Here is a 25,959-nt window from a genome sequence, read left to right on the forward strand (position 1 = left end):
ACCGTATAGGTACATGGAGTTATCAGTCTATGAAGTGGGTGTCTCTTCTAAACTTGAAGTCATTTAGTTAGTAATTGGTTAGTAAAAAAAAGGTATCAATGTTTAGAGGCTAATACCAGTAGTTCATTAAGTATCTTCAAAGAAACTCACTTGGAAGAATCGTAAAACTATCATCATGATGTAAGTAAAGTTAAACAAAGACGTAATACACATCAGCAAGAAATTAGCATTAAACTTAATTTGTCTTATTTTGACTTAAATTATTAACATGGCAAATATTGCAAACATGAACTCTATAACTAATTATAATTATATATATCAATATGCAAAAGTCTGCGTATTTAAAAGTTTTCGAAAAATTCCACTTTATATACGGAAGGTTGAATAGCAAAGTCAAAACGTAAGAAGTTAATATCAAGTCGAAGCATGCAGTGCGTTTTCTTTTTATCATTTTTAAATAGTTTATAAGCTGGTATTGGAAAACATGGATTTAAAAATTATCAGGAGACGGTGCTGGTATACGTAGCTGGTCACTTTTATTTTACCTCGCCACCGCCATATTGTTCCGGCTTAAACATTACGTATAATGATAAGTACGAATTAGAATCTACGTCTTTAAACAAAGTCACTTTCATATTGAAAAATCATTTCAAAATGTTTATACCATGCAAACACAAAACTTCAACCATATTTAAGCCGTCAACCAATATGGTGCTTCACTGGTTACCACGTAATCATGCAGACGTGGCTAAACCCCTGATTATTTTCCATGTTAATAATAGAATTCAAGCTGAGAACAACCTCTCTGTTCCATTTATAGTTAACAAAACATTGTTGGTTTATAATAAAGTTTATATTTAATCCCTTTGCTGACATGTTCTTAAAAAAATCTCTTTAAAATTATTCGCTCCATGACGACATTTTTAAGATTCTTCCTATAGTGAGTTTCTTTCACGATATCAAACAAAGTTCTAGCATTAGCCTTTATGCAGCTATGGTTTGTTTTACTAACAATTAGCCATTAACGTACCAAAGATTCTATCCTTCATGTATACACATAACGTCTTCCTATAGTGAGTTTCTTTCACGATATCAAACAAAGTTATAGCAGTAGCCTTTATGCAGTTCTATGGTTTGTTTTACTAACAACTAAACATTAACATGCCAAAGATTCTATCTACATGTATACACATAACGTCTTAGATTTTTTTTAAGTATCCAGGAACACTTTACTTCAAATATGGAATGTAGAAACACAAGTCGAAACACAAGCGGTTGAAAGTTGGCCAAAGCTTGCTTTGATTTTTTTTTTTTCGTAGTTTAAAAACGGATGTTTGAAAACAGTCGTTGTGGAACTGTTTGGTTGTTTTTTTTTTCTTTTGCTGCGCGGTTGGTAATCCAGGCTGAGACCACCACGGGCTGGTCCGGTGGAGAAGCCTAAGATGTCCATAAAGTTCTGTCCCTGCCCGAACACGCCCGAATATTCACCTTCGGCCAACCTCTGGATTTGTTTTATTTTTGCGCAGGAAAAATGAATTCAAATACTAAAAGTGGTCGGTTAGGTTAGTTACATTAAAGCACTTTAGAACACTATGGACGGTTAGTTAGGTTAGTATAGCTACATTAAAATAAACAGATAAATATAAATATATATATAAATAAACCCGAGGTTGGCCGAAGGTGAATATTCGGGCGTGTTCGGGCAGGGGCAGAACTTGATGTACATCTTAAGACCCGTCTACAATAGCAATGTCCTAAACTGTGTCCGAAGGACACTCGTCGCTGATTGGTCCACGTGACCCTCTGACGTCATGCGTCAAGTGGGCGAAGGTCCGAACCTACCTGGTCCGAAGACATTCGTCAATTTGAACTTTTTGTCCCAACCTGTGTGCTTCGGACACAGAAAAAGAGCAGAACACTCACGATATTTGAATTTCCGGTTCCCGTTTGAAATGTGATATGAGTTCATTTTTTTTTTTTTTTAGCATTTACATTTGCCACTTTTCCTTACTGAATAAATGTATAATATCGAACTCCCACAACTTTCATAAGTTCAATCTCAAACTACAAAGCATCAAAACAATAAACAAAAACATTTGGCTTGGCACATTTACTGCGCTCTGGTGACAACTTTAGAAATCAATACATCCGGACATCGGACATCGCAATTGTGGACAGGGCAGTTTTCGGTGAGACAATGTGACGTCACTCACATTCGGATAAGGACACGGACCACGCACCAGGTTCGGACTATTGTAGACGGGCTCTTAGGCTTCCCGGTCCGTCGGGTCGCGTGCCTCTTTGGGCGGGGTGTTGCGAAGAACCGCCACGGATAGGGTGTGGCGCCACGGTCGCCACGGAACCCATCCACAAATTGAATTCCAGTAATAAATTCATCGGTACTAAAAGGCCCACCCGCGCAGCCTAGTTCGTCATGAAGCCCTCTCTCCCCCCGTATCGTGTGTTCCAAGCGTGAATAATGGCTCATCACGGAATTAGTTCTTTTTTTTTTTCGCCCCTCCCCCCCCCCCCTCCTTTTTTCATACTCTTCCGCAACGTTTTGAAACAGCATTCATATCCGCTCCAAATTTGAATACAGATTTATCTCTGGCGTAACGAAAAAATAAAGTAAGAAAAAATAATGGGTGCGTGGTCGCCGCGCGTTTGAGGTAATAGCTTCTCGGATAGGTATAGGGATGGTAAATGTGAAGGGTACACACATATTTCAAGCGCGTGTACAAGTGTGCATGTCCCAAGTACCGTATGTCCATGAAAAGAATGTCCCAGTTGTAAAATTTAATAGTATCAACTGTAAGCGGTGTAGAGTGTCGGTTGAAAATCACAATTAAAGTGCGACTCGAAACGGTATACTGCTTTGTTGTTTTCCTCGCTTGCAGCGCGAAAGAATGGGCTCTTTCCCCAATTAGCAGAGGGTGAACCTGTAAACATTATTTGGCAACAGGATGGAGCCCCCTCCCCATTGGAATCTCTTTGTATGAGAGTGGTCGGACCTCGAAGTCCCTGATCGTTGGATTGGTCGTAATAGTCATGACGACAGGACTGTTTTCCCCTGGCCTCCACGTTTACCTGACAAACCGCCATGCGAATTTTTTCTTCCTTTGGGGCATCAATAAAAATCTTGTCTACGTTCAGCCGATACCTAATGATTTGCCAGAGTTGAGAGACATAATTGAAGAGACTTTTGCTTCCATTACTCTTGACGTGTTAACCAAACCGTGGGAAGAATTGGCCTTTCGGTTGGATGTGTGCCATATAACTAAAAGTGCACATACTAAACATTTGTAAAAAATAATAATAAAATAAAAATAAAAAACCTAGGTTAGTTTACCTTTAATTAGATTTATGATTTGGTGCAAATGGTCTAAATTAAACTCTTATAATATACCATTGAAACTTGTAGGGCCTACATCCTGTGTATACGAGCATGCACTACGTTATAGTATTCGAGTGCGTAAAGAATGCATGTATGCACATGTATGCAAGTGTGCTACAACGCAAACATGCCATCAAGTGTTGCAGCTGCCGTCAGTGTTTTTGGCAAGTAATTTCATAGCTAATACATAAAACATAAATCCACTTCGAACTTATCGTTAACCTCTGAGCGTAAAAACTTTTCGTTACGCTTTGAAAAAGTCACATTACCAACTAACTGTAAAGAAGTTAAATTCCAAAAAAAAAATTATGTTAGTTTGGAACTATAAAACCTCTGTTTTGGTGTTCAATGACAAGACACTTGTATAGTCACAAAAATTTTATTTTATATTATATAGAATTACAACTGTTATCTACTTTATGATATAATCTCCATACAGATTGATGAACTTGTCATACCTTTTAAAAAGTTTCGAAATACCTCTTTCAAAACAAACCTGCCGCCTTTGTTATGAAGCTACCCTGTAACAGTATCGATAATTGTATTGTCAATGTCGAATTTCGAATTGGAACGATTCGAGTATCTGGTTCATGCGCCTGAGGGGTTGGTTGTCAGTCGGTGCCAAATCTGGACGCTACACCGTAAAAGCAAATTCTGAACTTTTTACATGGAAAATCCTTGAAAACTCAGTGGCCAACAATATCACTTGTAAAACTGCAAGGCAGTGCTTTGTAAACTCGCAGATGCCGCAGAGCTCTGCCTTGCAAATTTTACTAGTGGTCTCTTTGGCAACTGAGTTTCAAAGGATTATCCTTGTAAAAATACGATACTATTTTTTTTTTACAATGTACGTATACGAGGTTAATGCTTTATGAATGTCATCGAATGAAAATCATAAACCGTTACACCCGTACGCACAGTCATACTTTAAGGACAGGACTAATTCTAAATGGCACGGAAGCGGAGACGGATCACGTAAATAAAAATGGATCTCGCGGAACGGATCATATGCAACGACAATTCCCAGCTATTTCGTTTATGTTAGGTACTCCGACTCCGTGCAACCAATAGAAGCCGAGTATTTTGCCGTAGTTATAGCCATGTTCGGTTACGTTTTGAATAGGTTAAAATTGTTTCACGCACAAGAATATCTAGTGTTCCGTCATTACTTTGTGGTTTGTACATGTCAATCCTGACCATATTATGTTCTCTGAGCTCGAATTTTTTGTCTTCAATAAAATAAGTTTTTCGTAATCGTGAAATTCAGACCTCATTGGTGGCCATCTGGTAAGTTTCCGTGCATCATTGTGGAATTGGTGGATGGATAGTGAAGAGTAAATACCTTGCAGGTTTGCGATCCGGTTTTTTTTTTTTTTTTTTTTTTTTTTTTTTTTTTTTTTTTTTTTTTTTTTTTTTTTAAGTTTCCGCCTCATTGTGGAACGGGCCTTACTGTTAATTCTCAAATACTGAATCGTCAACTAGCCTTAACTGCTGAAGTAAAAATAATAGAACAATATTCTATTGGGTTTGTACCATAAAATTTATAATTTCTTCGAGAATGAGTAAGTAAAAAAGAAAACGTACAAATAAAAGCCTATGCATTAAGATTAATGTTTTAATTATTTCCCTAAATAAGTCCAAACAAAGGCTTAAACTATTTATTACTATTGGCCTTGGCCGATTTCTTTCCCAATAAGTTATTCCTGATTTTTGTCGCTGAGTGTTGTAAGTAACCTTCTATGACTTTGACGACGATACGTACCTACAGCCTAGCTAAATGTTATCTTTAAAAGATTTGTGCAATGGGAGTGCATGACTTGATGTAAGTTTTTGGACATACGCCATTGCTAACAACATTGCTAGCAATGGCGTATGTCCAAAAACTTACATCAAGCCTAGCTAAATGTTTTTTTTTTTTTTTTAATTAAAGGTGCTACCCCGACTGTGTGTAAATGCGATTGACTATCGCCCAACTAGAAGCAAGTAATTAATAAATAACACACATTCGATATATTCTGGGATATCTATACTTGTCCTAATATTGTTAAGAGAGGGAGTGAGTTTTTTTTTTGTAAGAAGTAAACTTGAAAACTACTAGACCATTTTCAAAATTCCTTTCACCGTTACGAAGATAGACTATTCAGTTTTTTTTCATAATAAATGACAATATTTGTAACCAAAACTGGAGAAAAACTACTAAAAACGACTATGTTGTAAATTGCAAGGTTTTACAGTGTAATAAATCTTCACGGCAACGTACACTGTGTTTCCCCATCCCTATGCGTAAAATACCGTTATTTATCAATAATAGTTAGGAAATTTTTTTAGGAGATATTTTATTTTCACAAATAAAGTACTTATTTAAATTTGTACTCAAACATGTTGTCTGAATCGCCATAACCAACATTAAAAATAGGAGGCATAACTAAGAGCTGACTTTCATTTCTTAAATACTTAAATGTCCTCTTATTTTCCCCTTTTCTAGATTTGCACCATATTTATCCTGCAATTAGAAACACTATGAGCAATAAGTTATCCACAATAAGTCTTACGATAGATTGTTAAGCAGCATATTCAGTGAATGCGGCGTTTTAAATTAATGCAGCATGCTCATAAGATTTATAATAAATTGTTTTTTTCGGAAGGCAAGTGTTACAAGTTTTATTGTGATGCTTGCTGCTTGGTTGAGGGGTGTTAAAGGTGTAATTAAATAGGTTGAGGTGTAAAATAAGTGGTATTTTATGTATTCCACTAACCCTTATGAAATGAAAGATTTTATTTTATGTGCTTTTTTACTAGTCACATATGTTCACATGCGCACACAAGTGTTTGACTTTAAGAAAGACCATGCTGAACTGAGCATGTATGCTGTTGTATACAAAAGTGTAAATAGTTTGTATGGGCGAGAGGCTATTGGCCGAGTGGTAAAACGTCATGTTATACACACGCGTAATAAACATAGTTTATGGACTTGAAGTTAAGCAGGAATAAAAATTAATATGTAGTCGCACGAAAACCTTAACATTGTGGTGAGTATCAAACGAACAAGGACCGGAATTACACTAAAAAATAGCTTGGATACAAAACACCTCAATTTGATGGGGTTGAATACATTTCAAACATTAAAACAGTACATAATATATATCCTGGAGCACCTTTCAGGCGGTAATAGACTGCGATTAGTATGCGACTGTGTGAATCGTGATTACTCATAGTTATGGGGCGAAAAAGTCCTCCGGCTGATATTACACCAAAATTGCAAACAGGCTTGATGGCATGGTAGACCATAATTATTGTTTGAGGTGACTAATCGCGATGCGTTCGGGATCTGAAATGTGTTCGTATCATTATCATATTTAATTTCTTCGTCTTATTTCTCATCATCTTCCTCTTTTCACCGCACCAGATACTCTTCTCCTAAAGTGTTTTTTGAGACCAGTATGGTGTACTGCTTTTTAATGAAGCAAAGAGTGCCGACTCCAAATTGTGTGACCATAAGTGGTAAAGAGTTTAGTGGCGGTATAAACACTCATCTCTCACTGACACAGCCAGAATTTATAGGTGAGAAGCACATACCACATTCATATACATGCGGCATCAAAAGTGCGATGGTGCCATACAAGCAGGAAAGTAGCCACGACCTCATATGAGCCCATACTCGAAAGAGCAGCGTGTTATCGCTGAACAGAAGGGGTCGGTGTAATCAACCAAAGTCCACTGACTAAATTGCATCGAATGGTGGTTTCTGTATTGGAATGCCTGTGATGTTTTCCTACAATGGGGAATAAAGCAAGTCTCGCTGTAGATGCGTGATCTGGCCCTGGTTTGTCTGAGTACACAACTGAGGTGTGTTACTGGGACAGTAATTTTCAGTGAATGGCTATGAAGAGTGGCACTCTCGACAGTTAAACAAAACTACAGCAAGATCAGAACCGCAGTTCTGATCCAAACAACAATATTCTAAACTGGTTAAATGCATTTTTGATCCCAACCTCACACTTCTTTGTGTAGAGGTGGTCCTAGATTTTGCAGGATCATAATATTTTGGAGGGGAGCCTTGCAGAAATTTCTTGGTGATGGGTTTATGGAATAGATTTAAAAAAATGGTGGGATAAATCAGGCATCCTCCCATGGAGCCTTTGAATAATTTCTAAGCTAACCTGTAACTGTTATTTCAAGTAAGGTTTTTCCTCATTTTTCTTCAGAATTTTTTATATTATTAAAATTCAAATAAATTATGTTCACATAGCACAACGAATGTGATTCTATGATAATGATGAACATTCTTCATTACAAGAGCGTCTGTAACATAAGCGCCAGCACGGGGCCATGCTAGTCGCGGGGCCCGGGGCGGTTGCCGGGTTTCGCCCGGCCTTGGAGCCGTCCCTGTCTTTGTGGTTCAATAACTACATGAAAACACGTTTTTCAAAGGTATTCTTGAGACAAAAAATAAGTTATTGTAACTGCACTAATGCCACCCAGTCACATAGGCTTTTAGCAATTAGATTTTTGAAAAGGAGCAAACATGAATTTCCTCTATTAAGGTGAATTTCACTGTAAATTTTAATTCCAACAAGGTCATAATTTGGTGAACTGACTTATATTCTAGTCAGTGGGCTATTGAAGGATCTAGGAAGTTAGCATGCTTCTGAATATAACTGCAACATGAATCCTGGAATTCGGAATTTTCGACCTTGCAATGACACTGAAAGTGAGTTACCTGAATGTAAGTGTTCAACGAAACCTGCACCATCATTTTTCCTCGATTGTCAGATGAAGACCACTTTTCGAAAAAATTGTGAAGACTCCAATTTTTCATATATGTGCAGTACTGCAGCATTCTGGCATACTCCACTGTGTAAAACTGCAGGGGTGTGTCAAATGTAAAATGTTGGCCAGAATGTTCAAAGAAATACAATGTATTCCAAAAAACTGGATAACCAGAGCTCATAATATAGTTTATGAGACTTTTGCAGCATGACAAAATGGATAAATTGATTCACTGGTATTCTTAGTGTGTATAATTACATAGTTCACTGTGACTGTAGTTCACTTAAATGTGTGGTATTCATAATGACATAGTTAATACTATGTTACATTATGTTGCAAAAACATGCTACCTGTGTTTATACAGTAGAACAAAAGCCACATCGGCGATTAATAGTTAGCACTTAAGTCTTTGGCCCTTTACTTAAAAGTTGTTTGTGCACAAGGTGAGTCGGAACTACCTCCCCTGGAACTGCCTGGTTAAACTGATCTCTGCTGGGAGTCGTTTTGCACGGGAGACATGCATCAAAAAATTATTGTAACTAGGTCACTTTTGTATAAGAGTGAGTTATTTTTACAGATGTCGGTGACTTTATTACAATAGGTTCTGGTTGATTAGTTTATTTAAATGGGAATAAAACACTACCGCGCAGGTGGTAGTCGATAGTCAATATGGCAGTAGTTCGTAGGGTTGCCAACCATCCCGTATTGTATGGGATTTTCCGTATTCTGTGACTAAAAAAAAATAATTATCCCGTACGTAGGCAGGATGGGACGTGATATTTCCCGTATCTTGTTTAAAGTTCAATTCACACACCTGCATCAAATTGAAAAAAGTATTTTCCCGCCTGCATCGCACCACCTGTTATAAATATGTATTGCAACATTGCGAGGCTCCGTTTACTCCGCAGTTCACTGGCCACCAAATAGTTCATGTTGACGCCGACAGCGCCGTCCGCGCTTAGTCTGTTATAATTATGTTGATATTGTGTTGAGTTGAAAACGGATAAAGTTATCTTTATTATCATATATTTATGTATTAAATTCATCACGCAAAAAATTATTTGGCCAATACAAGAAATTTTAATATTTCAACCGGGTGCATAATTTATTTTTAGATACAAAAACTGCTAAAATAGCACCAATTTGCATCTAGAAATTCAAATTTTTCTGGGGGAGGGCCCCCGGACTCCCCGCTCTATTAGGTGGGGTTCAGTGCCTCTTATTGTCAGGGTGAAATAGTTGGTAACCCTAGTAGTTCGGTGCACATGCTCATTGCACTTTCCTACCTTCGCCACATTTGGCGCACCGCAAAAGCCTACTCTTGCTGCACCACATGCCCATTTGAGGCAACGATGGAGCATAATGGCTTGTGTGACCAAAAGGAGCACCCACGGTTGATAAGATTCTACAAAAAAAATTTTACGACTGGTTATAAGATAGTTTAATGTTGGACGCAATGAGCCGCCAGAATTGTGCCCAGTGGAAATGGAAATTGTGTATTTTTTCATCTCAATTAATTTTTAATATCACGAAGACCATATGGGTGATTTGAGAGTAAAATTAAATAACTACAACTTTATATGTAAATAGCAAATTATATGTTCAAGACTTTTAAATATTGAAAATTCTTGACTTTAGTATGTAATGATTATAAACATTATTTAAATATTCATATAATTTACTTAAAAATTACAAAATTCACAAAAACATTAATAAAAATTTCTCATACATTGCTGTTTTTATTTTAGTTTAAAAATTATATTAAAATATTTTGTGTTATTTCAGTTCAATAATAAACTTTGATGGTGCAATGATAGTATGACATTCAAAACCAGTTTGAGGTTGTTGGTCCAATTTTATTATGAAGAAATTTGTAAACATTATAGTTTCTAATATCTATCCAAATTGTTGACAAATAAATTTGAGACAATATTTGATGTTGTGGCAGTTTCACACATGTTACAAATAGTTGCTGCTGATGTTACCACTCAGTGGTTAGTCATGTCTGCACGATTACAAGGTAAGTGCGAAGACTTTTTTTTTTAGTTCATTGTTGCACCGTATTCTTTAGATGCCTAAAACATGGGCTGAAGTGTAGTGTTGGCATTGTGTTAAAAGTTTGTAGAGACTTTTTATTGTTCATAATGACAGAGTTTCTAACTCATACTTATTAATCATCATCCAATGTTATCAAGCACCATTTCTGCAATGCTTAGGGCGGAACAACATGGAGATGGCAATAAATTGGGACCAAGTACGTCACAGCAAGCCATCTCCTGGCAATTCATTACTTCACACCACCACCGTAGATTTTCGTTGAAAACTTCTATGGAGCGCTCGTTTGAATTAGCGGCTTTTGTATTTGTATGCTCCTTGGATGTTATTGTTCAGAAGTTTCTTGTTGAATTGAGAAGTTTGTTTTGATTAACTTCTTAACGATTAATTTTTTAGGTTATGTTTTTAAGTTTTGAATTTTGTATTTACGGTTTTGTCGGATTACGGTGTTGCAATAAAATAAGTTCAGAATATTCATATGAGTTGTGAAGATGTTTCCTGCAAGTACACAAGCAAAATACTGGACATTTAGTGACGAGTCAGATTTGAATCGTTTTAGGCAAGAAACGAATAAAAGCTTCGTTTTGAAACATGGTGCCAATATGACAGTAAGTATTGAAGTTCCATCTGTCAGTAAGAATACATCTTACTGAACCCAGATAAGTGAATGGCATTATTTTTATTTTTTTTTTGTAAATACTTAATCCTTACCATAACCTTCTCGAGTTACATTAGACGATTTATAGCCTAACCTAATTCTACTGGTAATTGTGAAGTAAAACGACTATTCAAAATATTCAGGAAAAGAGTTTTTTTTAGTTGTGTTCTAAAAATATGGCTTGAATCTATTATATTGCAGTTTCTATTCCGACTTTTTTAATATTGTATATTGTATTGGGGAGGTCAGGGCCCCCACATGGCCGGTGCTACCGTTGCTATGGCAACGGGGCCCATGGGTCTAGGGGGCCTGCGAAGGGAAGAAAAAAAAACTTAAAACAAAAAAGTAGACAATTTTAAATAAATCATAGAAAACAATTAAACAGTAAGGCCTAAATTTAGTTACCGATGAAATATAACACATAAAGGAAAAAAAAAATTTTTATCTCTGTTAGAAAAAAAGGGGGGAATCATGACTTCTAGCAACGGGGCCCACAGAATGATGTGGGGGGGGGGGGGGCCTGGGGGAGGTAGTCATTAATTAGAGAAAATATAATTGGAAAAGTGCTTGGAATAATTTTGATGAAAACATGTTGCATAGTGAAGCTATTTAAGAAATTTAAAAAACGTGAGAATAAAATACACTAATTGCCAGGTTATGCTGCTGTGTGGCTGCTGCAGGTATTTGGGTGTATCTGCCAAGATTGCTGAACTCATTCTCTTTGAAGCAAAATGGTCGAGTGTTGTATGAACTTTCTCCTTTAATTTATATTTTTTTTTAATTCGAGTCTACAGATATTTTTCTGAAGGTTATTAAAATTTAAAATGTTTCCGTTAATTTAAAATTACTTTATTTTAAATTTAACCACATAGTTTTGTTTCAATTTGGAATCTTAGGTACCTAATGCTAACGAACTATTGTTCATGGAAGTGAATCGGTGATTAAGGTCTCAGTAACATCAGGGTCAGTCGAGATGATGAGTGATGTAATGAACAAGGGGCATTTTTGGTTTTGAATGAAACAGGAGTACCACAGAAAAATTGATTGGCTCACAACAACATCCTTAATGTGACCCACTTTGCAAAAAAAAACTAAGGTTCGAACCCGCCTGGGCGTCCAGCCCAGATCACATTGGTGGGAGGTGTGGTACGTGACCCCTTCAGGGGCCTAGCCAGGGGGAGGGGTGTGGTTTAGGGGTTCAAACCCCCCCTCCCCCTCCCTTAGCATCAAATCTTTAATTAATTTCTTATTCATCACTCAAATAAATTTCATATTAAAATTAATAAAAATGTTTACCATTACAATATTTAAATTTAAAAACCGAGAACTGCTAAAATAGCACTATTTTACACCTTAAAATCAAAATTTTTCCGGGGGAGGACCCCCCGCTTTAATACGGGGGGGGGGGGGGGGGGGGGGAAGCATGCTTCTTAACACCCCCATACACAAATCTTGGCTACGCCACTGGACCCCTTGACCTTTGCGACCTCGTGGCTTCGGTGCGTTGTGTGTTCGTCAGGACGAGCAGCGGGAGGCGACCTTCCTGACCGCGGCCGAGGAGCGTCTCCTCCTGCGGCAGCACGAGCTGCAGCTGCGGGACTTCTGCAAGCATTTCTCTCCCGCGATGCCGCGCGCCGTCGTCGGCACCACGTTCCACTACTTCAAGCGGTTCTACATCCACAACTCCGTCATGGACTACCACCCCAAGGAAATACTGTGAGCCGAGCTCCAACACGGTAAATATGTAGTTTAGCGGTGTTTACGAAAAATATATGTTAAAAATCCGAAAATACTTTTATTATATGCTCTTTCACTTCCTCTTTCCATTAAACCCGGCGGAGATAAGAAATTCCAAATACTTTAGGAGATATCGCCGTTCTTTTTTTGCAATACAAGACCTGTGCTATCTTTAGACCGTCACAATTTTTTTTACTTTGCCGTGTGTTCGTGAATGCCTAATTAATTAAAATGGTCTATTAGGTCAGGTCAGTTACATTATAAATACTTTCAAACTAAGCGGACATTAAAAATAATGTGAATTAATTTTAATGGTTGTTTAGTTCTAAAGTATTTATAATGTGACTTACCTGACCAAACAAACCGGGACAAAGGATGAACAGTAGGAACTCGCGTAATTTTTTTTTTTTACTTATTACATGCGCAACAATATCCAAATAACAAATAAAACATTAAAATTTGAAACGTTAAAAACTCACCTAAGTTAGAGACGGGTACAATTCCTTTGCCATTAAGTAGTAGAAAATGATGTAGTCGTTCACCTACGTTGCGAAAAAAAAAAATTCATACTCGTAAACAAGAAACAATGGTCAATGCTGCATGAATGCACAGGTATTGTGATGGAAAATAAAAAATTCTATATCTCCTAAAGCATTTGGAATTTCTTATCTCCGCCGAGTTTAATGAAAAGAGGAAGTGAAAGAGCATATAATAAAAGTATTTTCAGATTTTTAACTTTTTTTTTTTTTGCAAATACCGCCAAACTACATATTTACCCATATTTATAGCTGCGTGGCATTGCTTAAGGGGCCTGCCCAGTCAGGGGTACATCCGTGTTAGTGAGGCGTGATGATAAGCGCAACACTCAATGGTGCTTATGGAGCTTTATCGCAAGACTCCGAACTGGCGCGCAATCTTCTCGTCGTGTATAGGACAATGTGGAATGAGAGTGGTGACCGTAATATTATATGGCAGAGAAATAATGATAAAGGTGTAATGCAAGACTCTTAAGTGCTTTCAAGAATACGTACCTGTTGTGTCATGCCTAAAAATTACCTTGAAAATATGCTTTTAGCCATTTTAACTCTTTTTAAAATAAAGTTTAAAAAATTAACCCGGTACCGTAACTAAACTATTTAGGGCCCCAAGTGAATTATTTGATGCTTTTTGTAAGCAAACCTTACTCGAATATATTAAGTAGTTTTGAAATTGCGTGGTATTTCCTGAAGCTCTGCACACCGTATGTGTGATCGGGTAGGTGGGCTCTTAGGGGCCATGCCTGCCTGGGCACACATAGTGTGCAGGGCTTCAGAAGAAAGCACACAATTTAAAAACTGCTCAAGATATCTGGGTAGTGTCTGTTTACGAAAAGCATTTAAGAATGTGCTGAGGGCAGATGAGTAGTTAGTTTTCCGGGTTTCATTTTTAGAGTAATTTTAGGCACAAATCTTGTGGTAAGATTCTTTAAAGTATTAAAGTGACTTTCATTACCCCTTGCTTCATTTCTCCGCCATATAATGTTATGGTAACCACTCAAATATCATAGTTGCCCTATGCACGACGAGAAGACTGCACACTAGTTCAGAACCTTGCGCATTGATGCAATACTACTGTACTAGAAGCACCAGTAAATGTTACACTTATCATCATGCCTCACTAACACTCACCAGAGTTGATTATTTTATTTTCCTGTGATAACAATTAATGAGGGCCTATTGCTATAAATTTCACGCAAAATTTACAGAGAAGATTTTGTTTTATTTTCAGGCCATTTTCGTTTTTAAAACAGGTGATTTTGCTGTTAGTGGTTTTTAAGATTTATGAAATTTGTCTAATAAAACAAATATTACATTTAAATTTTTCATGATATTAATTTCTCCAAAACAGTTTCATTTTGACTGATCCATGATGCACTTTTACAATATCATTATTTATAATAAGCATGTCTAATTTTTTGGAGTAAATAAAATTAATCTTTATGTTTTTTTTTTGTTTGAATAACATACTAATGTCATAATGTAACAATGAGTAACTAATAAAAGTTGCAAGATTAAAAAGAAGTACAAACTTTCCAATTTTTTTTTGTATTAAAGTGGTGCAAACAGTATGCCAAATAAAATACTTTCATTGAATTAAATATTTAAAAGATTACATACATACTTGATATTTTACATTAGAGGTACATAAGTTTACATTGAAAATGCTGATTATTGTTTCATAATTTTAATTGTATTTCGGTGCTTTTTGTGTATTAACTTGAATATGTGTTATGTCATGTGGTATATTACGTACTGTTCAGTGTTATTTTGGTTTTATTGCATTTCACCATATAATCTTGTCTCTAGCGATAGCCCATTTCAAACTGTAAAAATTCCTTTGTTTATAATTATAATCATTATAATCATTTTATTAACTTTTATACGTACCACTATTGGATAATATTTAGTGAATATGTATATCTGTTTAGAAAATTTGAGACAAAACTCAAAACGTAATATAGCTTTTGCAACAAATATTTGGGATAAGGTCTGAAATAAAAATAATGATAATAAATTTAAAATGCAAAATGGAATGTCAGGTTATTGCGTGAATTCATAATTTATTAATGTTTGCTATGTTTAGTTTAGTTTATAAGCTACCTGTGATGAAATGAGCTTATCACGTAGCTGCTATTCAAAGATAACATTAGATCATTATATTGCAGGATATGTACTTATAAAATGATTTCAGGTGGTTTTGTATATTTTAACATGTGGTGATTGTGTGTTGTACTCTTCATCAAGGGGTCTCTCTAGTTGAATGGTCGAATCATTTGATTCCTGCCAAAGCAACATCGCTGGGTCAGGCTCAAATTTTTTGGCAATTGGGGAAAGTTTTGAATCCTGCTGTAAGGGGACTCTAGTTTTCTCCTATTCATCACCCCTCATCATCTCTGATGACCGCAAATTTGACGAAAGTTAAGCCCAAATTCACTCATTCACGAAATTGTTTAACCATCCCTGTAATTTTGATATTTGTGTTTTTATGTCATTCGTTCTGTGCTCGAATTACTCACAGTAAATCCCTGGTAAAAATATTTTCACGGTACATAGAAATTTACACTTAATAACTGGGAGAATTTACTAAATTGGTAAAATTGTATCTGTTTGCAGGTCCATTACTTTTTTTTTTTATGCAGGAAATTTTTTTTTTAAGAAGTTTAACTGTATAATGTTGAATATGAATGGAGTAGGTATTAAATAAAAATAGGTCATCTGCCTAAAATCTATACAGTCATCAATCTTTAATCCAGCGTTCTCTGGTTCAGAACATTCTGTAATCTGGCAGAGATCAAGCCGTTCACATTTGGAAGTGGGTTGCATATCATGTTTGCACAATGTTATCTTATAATTGTGTGCATCCATTCAGCTGTCATAGAGCAGCTTACTACAACATGTTTTGAAATCATTGTGCAGAAATATTTGATGTGTAAACATCTTGGCTTTAGAATACGGAATTTGGTAGGTGTAATTTCGAGAATGGAACGGAAATGTGCGACCACGGTACTGCCATCTGTGGCGGATGGCGGGAACTGAAATTTGTCGAGACAAAGGGAAACGTTATTGTACTAAATGTTAATAGTTCAATGAATTTTAACGAGATTAGTAGTATTTTAATTAAGTTATTTGTTGAAAATCACATCTAAAGGCAGGGTTTAGAATTTTTTGAAGTCTTTTTCACTTTCATCAGAGTCGTTTCGTTATACAGTTTAACCTTTCCCTCTGCAAATTGAATGATTTGATTGTCGACGTAGCTGCGCCAGCAGAGAATTCTAGTAGCGGGTGCGGAAAATACGTGTGTTTCGTGTCCAGAAATGTAGTTTAAAACATAATTTTCGTATATTTATCACACTGCATTATTTTTTTAGAAATCTCCATTAAATTTTATGTCTGAGTTTCATATTATAATTTTATTTACAACATGGGAACAGATGAATTTGTTCATAACCGAGGTTAGAGTTTACACATCTCTGGAGAGTACTAAAAGACTCCCTCACATTTTTTTTTAATTCCCTAATTCTATTGAGTTTTGATCATCTGACAAAATTTTTCATCCGGCACAGCTGTGGTGCCTCATGTGCCTGATAATAAGAGCTTTTACTGTACAATTTTTGTAATTTGTGCATGAGATATCATAGATGATTGTTTGCTGGTTGTGAATTCAGTCATGTTGTTATTTTCTTTGTGTATGTTCTGCAGGGTCACGTGTGCCTACTTGGCTTGCAAGGTAGAGGAATTCAATGTTTCCATAACACAGTTTGTATCCAATATAAAAGGGGACAGAGAGAAGGCGACAGATATAATTCTGAACAATGAGCTGTTGTTGATGCAGCAGTTGAATTACCACCTCACTGTTCACAACCCGTTCCGGCCGATGGAAGGACTTCTGATCGATATTAAGGTAAGCCGTACTGTTGGTGGTTGCAAATTCTGTAAAGTGAATTTTTACTGTGGTTGAAACTTCTTTCCTCAGAGAGCTACAATTTTCAAGCACGACGACAATTCCGATCGCATGAGCAGAATTGTTTGGTATGTGGAGGGGGAACCGGTAGAGCAGTAGACGGCAGGGGAGAGGTGGAAATGATGCAGCAAACTGGCACACTTGCATAATAGCATAATTTAGCTCACACATACGTGCATGTATTTTTTTTTTATCTGCGACCTCAGCCAAAGAGAATTATCTTACCTATTTCTAATTATATGGTAAGCAAGAAGTTTCACTTCTGTTGTGCGTGGACTCCACGCATACACATTTTTTTTTGTGTAGGCACACTTTGGCTAAATTGGCTGAAACACCTTTTAAATAGTGTACTAGTAAAGCTTGTGTTACTAATCTTTATATTTTTTTAGGTAGGCATGCATTTGAAAGCAAATTATTTTCGCCTTCGATCTCAGAATTTTGTTTACTTTTACTTGCATGCTACTCTGTTGATGTGGAATTTCATTTTCTTTTAAAAATGTTCTGTTTAAATATAAAATTTAAGTTATTTAACAAAATCTATTTTGTAATTGAGTGTGTGTGTGTGTGTGTGTGTGTGTGTATATATATATATATATATATATATATATATATATATATATACACATATATATACATATATGTGTTTAGTATATAAAATTTTTTTTATATATATATGGTTTAATGCATCTTTAAAACTTGCATTTATTTTTCTATGCTGGTATGTTATTTTACTCCTTACTCTTAGGATATTTACATTCAGATGGGAAGCACTCATTACAAAATCAAGTTTGATATTCTGGCTTTATGAAAACCGTTTTCCCACAGTTTAGCTAGTTCAGATGTGTGTGTGTCTGGCGGTGAGCTCTCGCGTCACGTGCCCAGACGCGGTCGGCGCTGCGCGACCCCGAGCGGCTGCGGCCGTGCGCCGAGGACCTGCTAGAGCGCTCGTTCCTCACGGACGCGTGCGTGCTGCACGCCCCCTCGCAGGTGGCCCTCGCCGCCGTGCTCCACTCGGCCAGCAAGGTGCAGGAGAACCTGGACGCGTACGTCACCGACACGCTGTTCGGCCGGCACGGCGCTGACAGGCTCGCCAGCCTCATCGAGTGCGTCAGGAGTGAGTGTGTGGAGCCCTCGTGCGAGAACAGGGCCGTGCACACGGCCTGTGCCAAACAGACCTCTCGATTGAGATCTTACTGTCGAAAGGGTTCTCCCACTTCTCTGGGAGACCAGGAAATGTCAGGAAATTTTATATGCATCAAAGTAATATCTTTGAATATATATACCGTATAGAAGTCGCTCTACGTTTTTCAGGAGCGCATGATGAGCAGCTCGGGAACTTCACCGCTGTGGGGGCGCTTGCTGTAACGCCCTGTATCGTCTTAGTTGTTATTTACACAGTAGAGCGCAGCACTGTCGCCCGCTGTCATTCCCCCACGCCCCCCCAACCATCATTCACTGCAGCTCAAGGTCGTTCAACAGGAGGGGGAAGGAGTGTTTGAAGAGTTCGACACTTGTCCGCTAGGGACCACCACAAGTCGATGCCCTAGAGACGGTGGCAATTGCGGCGGTGAATTAACCAACTACCTCAATACCGTATTAGAAATTTTAACCTGGGCTGGCGACTTCTATACAGTATATATATATTCAAAGGTAATATCAAGGATTCCTTAAATATGAGTTTTGCAACTGTTTGTTAAACATCACAAAGTGCGGTCAACTTGAAGATAATTTTTCTTACAGGTCTAACTATGCATATTAACACACATACTATGTACATGTTATAAAGCTTTTGTTACGTTATACTTGTACTGACCCTCGAACATGGCGCTTTGTGTTGACTGGAGCCCTAGTGGCATTTTCGAGGGCACTAGACACAAACCGGGTACAGTCAACTTGATGCCGATGTTTTCTTATAGTGCAACATTGAAAATTGTCAGAGAAAATTCTGTAGCTTGTCAGGAAAAACCTATAAATGTCAGGGAATTTTGAAAATTTTTAAATACTGGCAACCTTGTGTTAAATTTTTGCCAATGAAATCTCGCAAAGTATCAGACATCTGTTTGGTAGTGTTTAAAAATAACTGTATTAATTACCAAATTAGGTATTATCCTGTGACAACTGACCAGTTGTTTGTGAACTCAATTTTTCAACACAAATTAATTTACTTTAGCTAACTTTTCTAACCACAAAAAAAAATTTTAAATGTTTGTTTTTAAAGCAGTAGTTAGTTGAGCATTGTAATATCTAGACAATTTCTTTCCACAATGAGATTTATAAATATAAACCGTTCTCCCCTCCTCATATCTCATTGACTGCTGCGCCATGCTTCCGTAACAGGAATAAAATAAATTAATTTCCCTCCAATGCGCACAACCTCTGTCCCAACCATTGGCATGGCCATCCTATGCACTTCTGTGAATCATTATGTCTGAAACCATTGAGGTAGATCTTGTGCAGATGGACTACTGTTGTTTTTTTTTTTCAGTTGTGGACCTAGCCTTTATTCCCGCGACAGTTGCACGAAAGCTTGTCTTGTAGCGCAGCCAGGTGGCTCTGTGGTAATTCATTGGAACCACGTTCTGGAGGATGTGGTCAGGCCGTCCTGTTTTCGGCTTTCGGTGGTTTCACCACATCAGGGGCGCAAATCCTTGGGATCGCTGCGAGGGGGAGGGGGGAGAAGAGTTTGGTGCATGGGTTTTAACTGACCCAAGTCGTCTCTGGTGGATAAGAGTTCTTGTACGTCGTTCACTGCCCATATTCTGGCCTATATGTATGCAATAGTCAGAAAACTTAAAAATATACCTAAAATTTTCCATAAAACATTGTTTTGACGTTTACATTGATCAAACCCATTTCACAGACACAATTTTTAAAGTACAATTGGACTCCCTCTGTGAAGGGCTTCTAAAATCCAAGGCATTTAAAATCAAAAGTTAACTTGCATCACAAATACATAATCTTTTAATATAGTAAATTCATTTAATATAATTTATTTTTTGATCTCATTCATTAAGGTGGTGTTACATTTTTAAACACACAAAGTTTTTCAAACCTGCCGGGTACATTGTCTACTTTGGAACTTAACGTCTCTTATTATTTGTCACCTTCTATTCTTCCCTTATTTCTCCAGCACAGATAGTTTTGAGTGCAATGGGCACAGAGTAATAATTTTGTTCAGGTGCTGGTGAGATGCTTTTCTTTGTCCGAATATTCAGTATGTGCTTCAGGCAAGAAATCTATCCATATAGTTAAATAGTCTGCGTTTTCTTTTCCTGCTACTGCATTGCTTATTAACATCTGAGATTGTGGGTGGCCGCAGAGGTTGCCTAGCGTTGAGGTGATTGATTGCCAGTGGGTTTTTTGCAAGGTGGAAACTGGAAAACGGGCTGACATTGCAGTGTTCCAGTAGGTTTTCTCGGGGTTATTCCGTCTCTCTCCTTCCCCTCTTCCCGCTGCCCACTCACCCTACAAATGCATTCTTTTATTTCTCCATTCACATCCCTTACCTTTAATTAGTTTCTAATAGTCCCAATGTCGAAAAGATGTGAAGCCCTTATCCATTTATCTAACAATGCAGTTTGGTGCCACACACTGACACTAATAATCCAATGTTTACTGTAATATTAATTATAATAATATCTGGATCAAAAAGTTGCTATAAATAAGTGGAACTTGTTTACTATAACAATTTTAAATAAAATTATTTATTTTGGCACTTAACGTGATGATCATATGCCGATGTTTTTTTTATTATTATTATTATTTGTATTTGTAAAGTAAAATGCACTTGCGTGATAACACGTGTCCCTATGTTGCTCATGTTGTATTTCAATAGTGAAACAGTATTGTAATCCAATTTTTCTTTCAGTTCGGATCTAGTTCAAAGCATTTCTTATCTCCTAAAAAAGATTTTATGTATATATATATATATATATATATATATAATCATATAATAATCATATAATCTTTTTTTTTTAAGTGTATTTTGTCACGTGTTTATGTTTGTGTTGTCCCATTTTAGTGTTGTGTTATTATTGTGTTACGTGTATGCTATTGTTATTTTTTGTAATATTTGTTTAGTGCCCACCTGTAAAAGGCTCTGGCTGTTGGTAGGCACTCAAATAATTATAATAATAAAAAAATTAATCAATTAATAATTGTTGGACCAGTTTTCGAGAGGATTGCTTGTTAATAGCACGGGATGTAGTGAAATATGTACGACAGCATGCATTGCTGGTTGGTAGAGCTACCTAATTTTTTGGTGGGACCCGCTTCCAGAAATCAGGACCATGATGAAGAACGTGGAGATGGTGACGCCTCCTCGGGACGCGATGCGCCAGCTCGAGAAGAAGCTGGAGAAGTGCCGCAACCAGGAGAACAACCCGGCGAGCCAGGTGTAAGCAACCCTTCCCCCCGTCCCACGCTAGCCGTGGAGCCGCCGCTACACATGGCACGACTGCCGGGGGAGCTGAATTGTTGCCCCTTGGAAGGGCAGCCCTTCAGGATTTTTCTGGCAATGGTTTGTTTGTACAGCGACTGGAAGGGCAGCCCTTCCAGTATCTTAAAGTGTGTCCATCCGAGGGACAAAAATTCAGACAACCTTTCAAAAACACTACTGTCAGAAAAATCCTGATGGGCTTCCCTTCCAAGGGGCAAGTTTTCAGGATTATCTAAACACTTAAACATTTTTTCAGAAATTGGATGGGCTGCCCTTCCAGTCGCTGTACAAACAAACCATTGCCAGAAAAATCCTGAAGGGCTGCCCATCCAAGGGGCAGCATTTCAGTCGCCCCCAACTGCCCAGCGTCCGTTTCTGATTCTCACTGCATGCTGGTTGTTTTCATTTCCTCGTCTTTACCCTGGTTCACGGGCTATTCCCACAAATTTATCCGCGGTAGCCGTCTTGCGTCCGTCGTTTGGTCGCAAAATTTTTCACCAGATATTTACTAGTCCTGTGCAAATTTTCAGTTAAGTGAATCAACCCTAGCTCTTTTTAATATTAGAAGGGACTTCGCCAGGGAATTTTATATTTGTTTTATGTGAAGCTAGAGGTTTTTTTGAAGCTTTAAAACATTGGAAATCTAAGATTGGTTCTTGAATATTCTTAGTTTTTTTTTGGTTTTCCTTTTTCCTTGTGTATGTTTTGCACAAAAATAAAGTTGGTGACTAAAAAAAAAAATCAAATGTGATGTCGTATGTCCCTTTAACGTCTCACTCATGTGCGTTGATGGAAGTTAACGGGGCGCCACCATATTTTTGATGGGGATACGGACCCGGCAGGGAGACTTAACAAGGCTGTGATGTCACTTTGTGTCGCTGAGACTAGAATGCCCTACTCTTCTCCTCAAACCTCTCTGACCTGGTCCTCTTTGAGCTTCGGACACGCTGTTAAGGTGTTAACACCCTAGACTTAAGTCGGCTCTTAAGCTTCCCTGGTTCTCAGTTTAGACATACACGTGGGTGCATGCACAGAATACTCACAGGTCTGGTAGAAGTGTTTTTATTCACACCAAGTTACATTAGAAAGAAACAATTCCACAAGTCTTTGCGTATTAAGCGGTAAAAAAATGTGAATGGCAATCCAGTTGGTTAATTGCTGACCAGGACACCATGTGATCTGGCTTCTAAGCTCTCTCTTATCACTACAATTCAAATGCTCATCCTCGGTGATAGTGAGAAAAGGTTTATATTAATTACCAGTACGGATGTTGAACAATCACGTTTACCAGCGATGAAGTCCACGAGGTGTGTTGGCTGCGTTCTACACCGGTCGGCATTTGAGAGAGACTGAGATTTGGTTAGGGTGTCATATCAACGGGAAACTTTCAGATTACCGTTAGGTCATAACTCGGTATGTGAGAGAACAGTCAGACAGCTAATGTTATAGAAAGACAGGTCAACCTCTTATTATCATGCTACAAGTAATTATTATGTATTTAAACATTTATTATTCATTTAGTTATTTTTTAAGTACAAGTCGGCACCGCTTGTACAAGGGTGTGTTCGAAGGGGTTGCACATGGTGCTGCTACATCCTTGCATCTAACAAGAAACACACACACTTGGGGAGTTGCAAAAAAAAAGTGACATGACTATGACATTGAAGATCTGAATTACTTCTTAAGGGTACGTGGCACAGAGAACTATGTCTCTTGTGGTGACAGATAACACATGCACTTATGCACACACGTAAATAGAGCTGAGGAGTTAAGGGGTAAAGAGGGAAGTGGTTGCCGATTGGGTTCAAATTTGTGCAGCCCTGGACGATGTCACAGCCTTGCTGAGAACAATCAATATTCACAATTTTATTCGACTCAGAGAATATTTTAAACATTCAATTTGATATTCACTTTGCATCTAAAAGCTAGTGTTTTCACAAACTCAATATTTACTATACTTTATGTGACAGCTGTAAAATATCATGCAAAAAATTGTTATCCTGAACACTTAAAAAATATTTTTGCTGCTATTAGGTAATGCCAGTAAATATCTGGTGTCAAAATCAAATGCACAAGATAAATTTACAGGAATAGCCCTCAAATAATATTGGTGACAATAGAAATTAAATAACCAACATTGCTTGTGAAACTGAGCATTCAGATGTATCCTCATATTTTTACAGTATAATATCCAGATACACTGTTCAATTTCAACTGTGAAAGTTTGTTTGTCTGGCGTTTGAATTGATGAGTTCATTATGTTAACTTTTGAGTTTATGGGGATAACATTTAGCAAAATGGAAAAGCAAGCTTTTATGTATTTTTTACATGAAACTAGGTACTTAACAGCCAGTAAGGTAAGTCACAACGATTTGTCAGAGTATAGCAAAGAGTACAAAGAGCAGGAGTGGATATTAAGCACTTCAACCCTTAATTGTAGGAAAGCATTATCAAAGAGATGCTTAAGCGCTGCATTTTTTTTATTGTTTTGGAAATAATATTAAGAGTTTTTTCTTCAAAAACTCAATTAAGTTTAACTAAAATAGTTAAAATTTGTGTGGACATATCCAATAGTGTTAGTGTTTTTTTTAGTGTATTATTATTGTGTACTTTATTGTTTAGTTTAATAGTTGAAGTAAAATATTGAATATTTAGTTTTACTTTAATTTGGATTATTGAAGTTTGTAGTTTCACAGCTAATGTGCTTGGTGGCCAGGACATCATACATTTATCCATAATAATAAAAGAGATTAGGGTCTGTAGTTCGTGTAGTGCGGAAAGTGTGAGGTGTAGAGCCGAGAAAATAGCACTTGGATTCTCCCAGAGAGTTATTTATTTACTACAGCCACATTATCCTAATAATCTCCATGGCAATGACTGTTGCGCTGTTGAAGCCTCATTCATTTTTTTTTTTTTGGATTGTAATCCAGTCTTTCTGTGCCATCTTTGTCGTTTTACTGACGCGGTATTGGTTAAATAAATGTAAATTGAATGGCCCTTGAGAACTTTTGAATCCAACGGGACATCAGTGGTTTGAATTTCTTTCCGGTTATGTTTGTTAACAACGTTTTTTTTTTACTTGAGCAGATTTTCAAAATTCTATTTTTATTTCATTCAAGGCAGGGGCGCATCAACTAAATTTCCAAAGGGGGGGCAATATACCTTTTTATGAAGAATCATTGATCCCCACCTATTGAAGCAGCGGGGGGGGTCCGGAGGTCCTCCCCCGGGGGAAAAAAAATGGTGCTGTTTAAGCAGTTTTTATCGTCTAAAAATTGATTACACTGCACTTTCTTTGCCCCCGTTTGCCCCCCACTCCAAGGGTTTCAGAGGGGGGAGGGGGGGCAAAACACCCTTGCGGGTCCCCCTTCCTCGCCATGTTGTTGCGCCCCTGATTCGAGGTGCGGCTGTAAGCGTACCCTGGAGGAGGGGCACGTGTGATGGAAACGGACTGCCGTAGCGAAGCGGGTCAGCTAGTGTTTGTGTTAGCTTGTGACGGGGCGCCGGTCGTGGTGTGTGCAGCTACAAGCAGCGCATGCAGGAGATGCTGGACGATGAGGACGAGCCAGACAGCATGAACTACGCCCAGCTGCTCCGCGAGCAAGAGGCGACGGAGGCCAAAGTGACGGGGGTCACCCGCGTGCTGTCCCCGTCGGCCCTCTAGCCTCTGCGTGCCGTGGTCGCGTCAAGTTGCGATCGCGTGACCATCCCCCGCCGCTTCGGAAACAATTTATTTGCTCTGCATGTTCTGCTTGTGTGGAGTATGGGAAGCTCCATCCAGCAAGGGAGTCGTGAACTTTTGTTGTCGTAACATCTTGAATACTTTAAATATTATATTTGGTCGGCATGTTCTGCTTGTGTGGAGTATAGGAAGCTCCATCCAGCAAGGCGGTCGTGACTTCTGTTGTCATGTAACATCTTGAAAACTTTAAATATTTATTTGCTCTGCATGTTCTGCTTGTGTGGAGTATGGGAAGCTCCATCCAGCAAGGGAGTCGTGACTTCCGTTGTCGTAACATCTGTCGTCGGGCTTTTTCAGGGAGTCCACGTTCTGGAAAGTCGAGGAAAATCGGAGAAGAAATTCTGCAAGTCCCATTAACATACTTTTTTTTTTTATTGCGTTTAAACATAATACTAGAAATTTTTTTCCACGATTCACAGAAGTCCAAGAAAAATTTGCATGTTAAAGTAAAATTCATAAGAGAGGAATATACATAGAACCGTAATATAGTTGTGTAAAATGCAAGGAAAAAAAAAACTGACAGTGAATTTTCTTAAATGTTTCAAAGCGATTTTGTTGATTCATATATTTATCATAATACACCAGAATATTTGTTACATATAAAAAAGGATGTGTTTGCTGTGTTTAAGAAAATAAATCCAAGTTACTTAATCTTCTAAGCTACA

The 25,959-nt window shown here is 37.7% G+C and overlaps 1 protein-coding gene across 2 annotated transcripts; it reads left to right on the forward strand.

Moving 5' to 3' along the window:
• The first annotated feature begins 10,305 nt into the window (after positions 1-10,305).
• LOC134539568 (cyclin-H) lies at positions 10,306-25,957 on the forward strand. Of its 2 annotated transcripts, none has more exons than XM_063381721.1 (6): positions 10,306-10,827; positions 12,397-12,593; positions 16,853-17,054; positions 17,997-18,157; positions 21,393-21,510; positions 25,075-25,957. In XM_063381721.1, exons 1-6 carry the CDS (start codon positions 10,711-10,713, stop codon positions 25,108-25,110), a joined length of 831 nt encoding a protein of 276 aa, XP_063237791.1. In that variant the 5' UTR covers positions 10,306-10,710; the 3' UTR covers positions 25,111-25,957. The 2 variants fall into 2 exon arrangements, with proteins under 2 accessions (XP_063237791.1, XP_063237790.1); XM_063381720.1 differs by having other exon boundaries at positions 10,309-10,827; positions 17,997-18,228.
• The last annotated feature ends 2 nt before the right edge of the window (positions 25,958-25,959 follow it).

The sequence above is a fragment of the Bacillus rossius genome, chromosome 15 (genome assembly GCF_032445375.1).
Source record: "Bacillus rossius redtenbacheri isolate Brsri chromosome 15, Brsri_v3, whole genome shotgun sequence".
NCBI classification, from domain to species: domain Eukaryota; kingdom Metazoa; phylum Arthropoda; class Insecta; order Phasmatodea; family Bacillidae; genus Bacillus; species Bacillus rossius.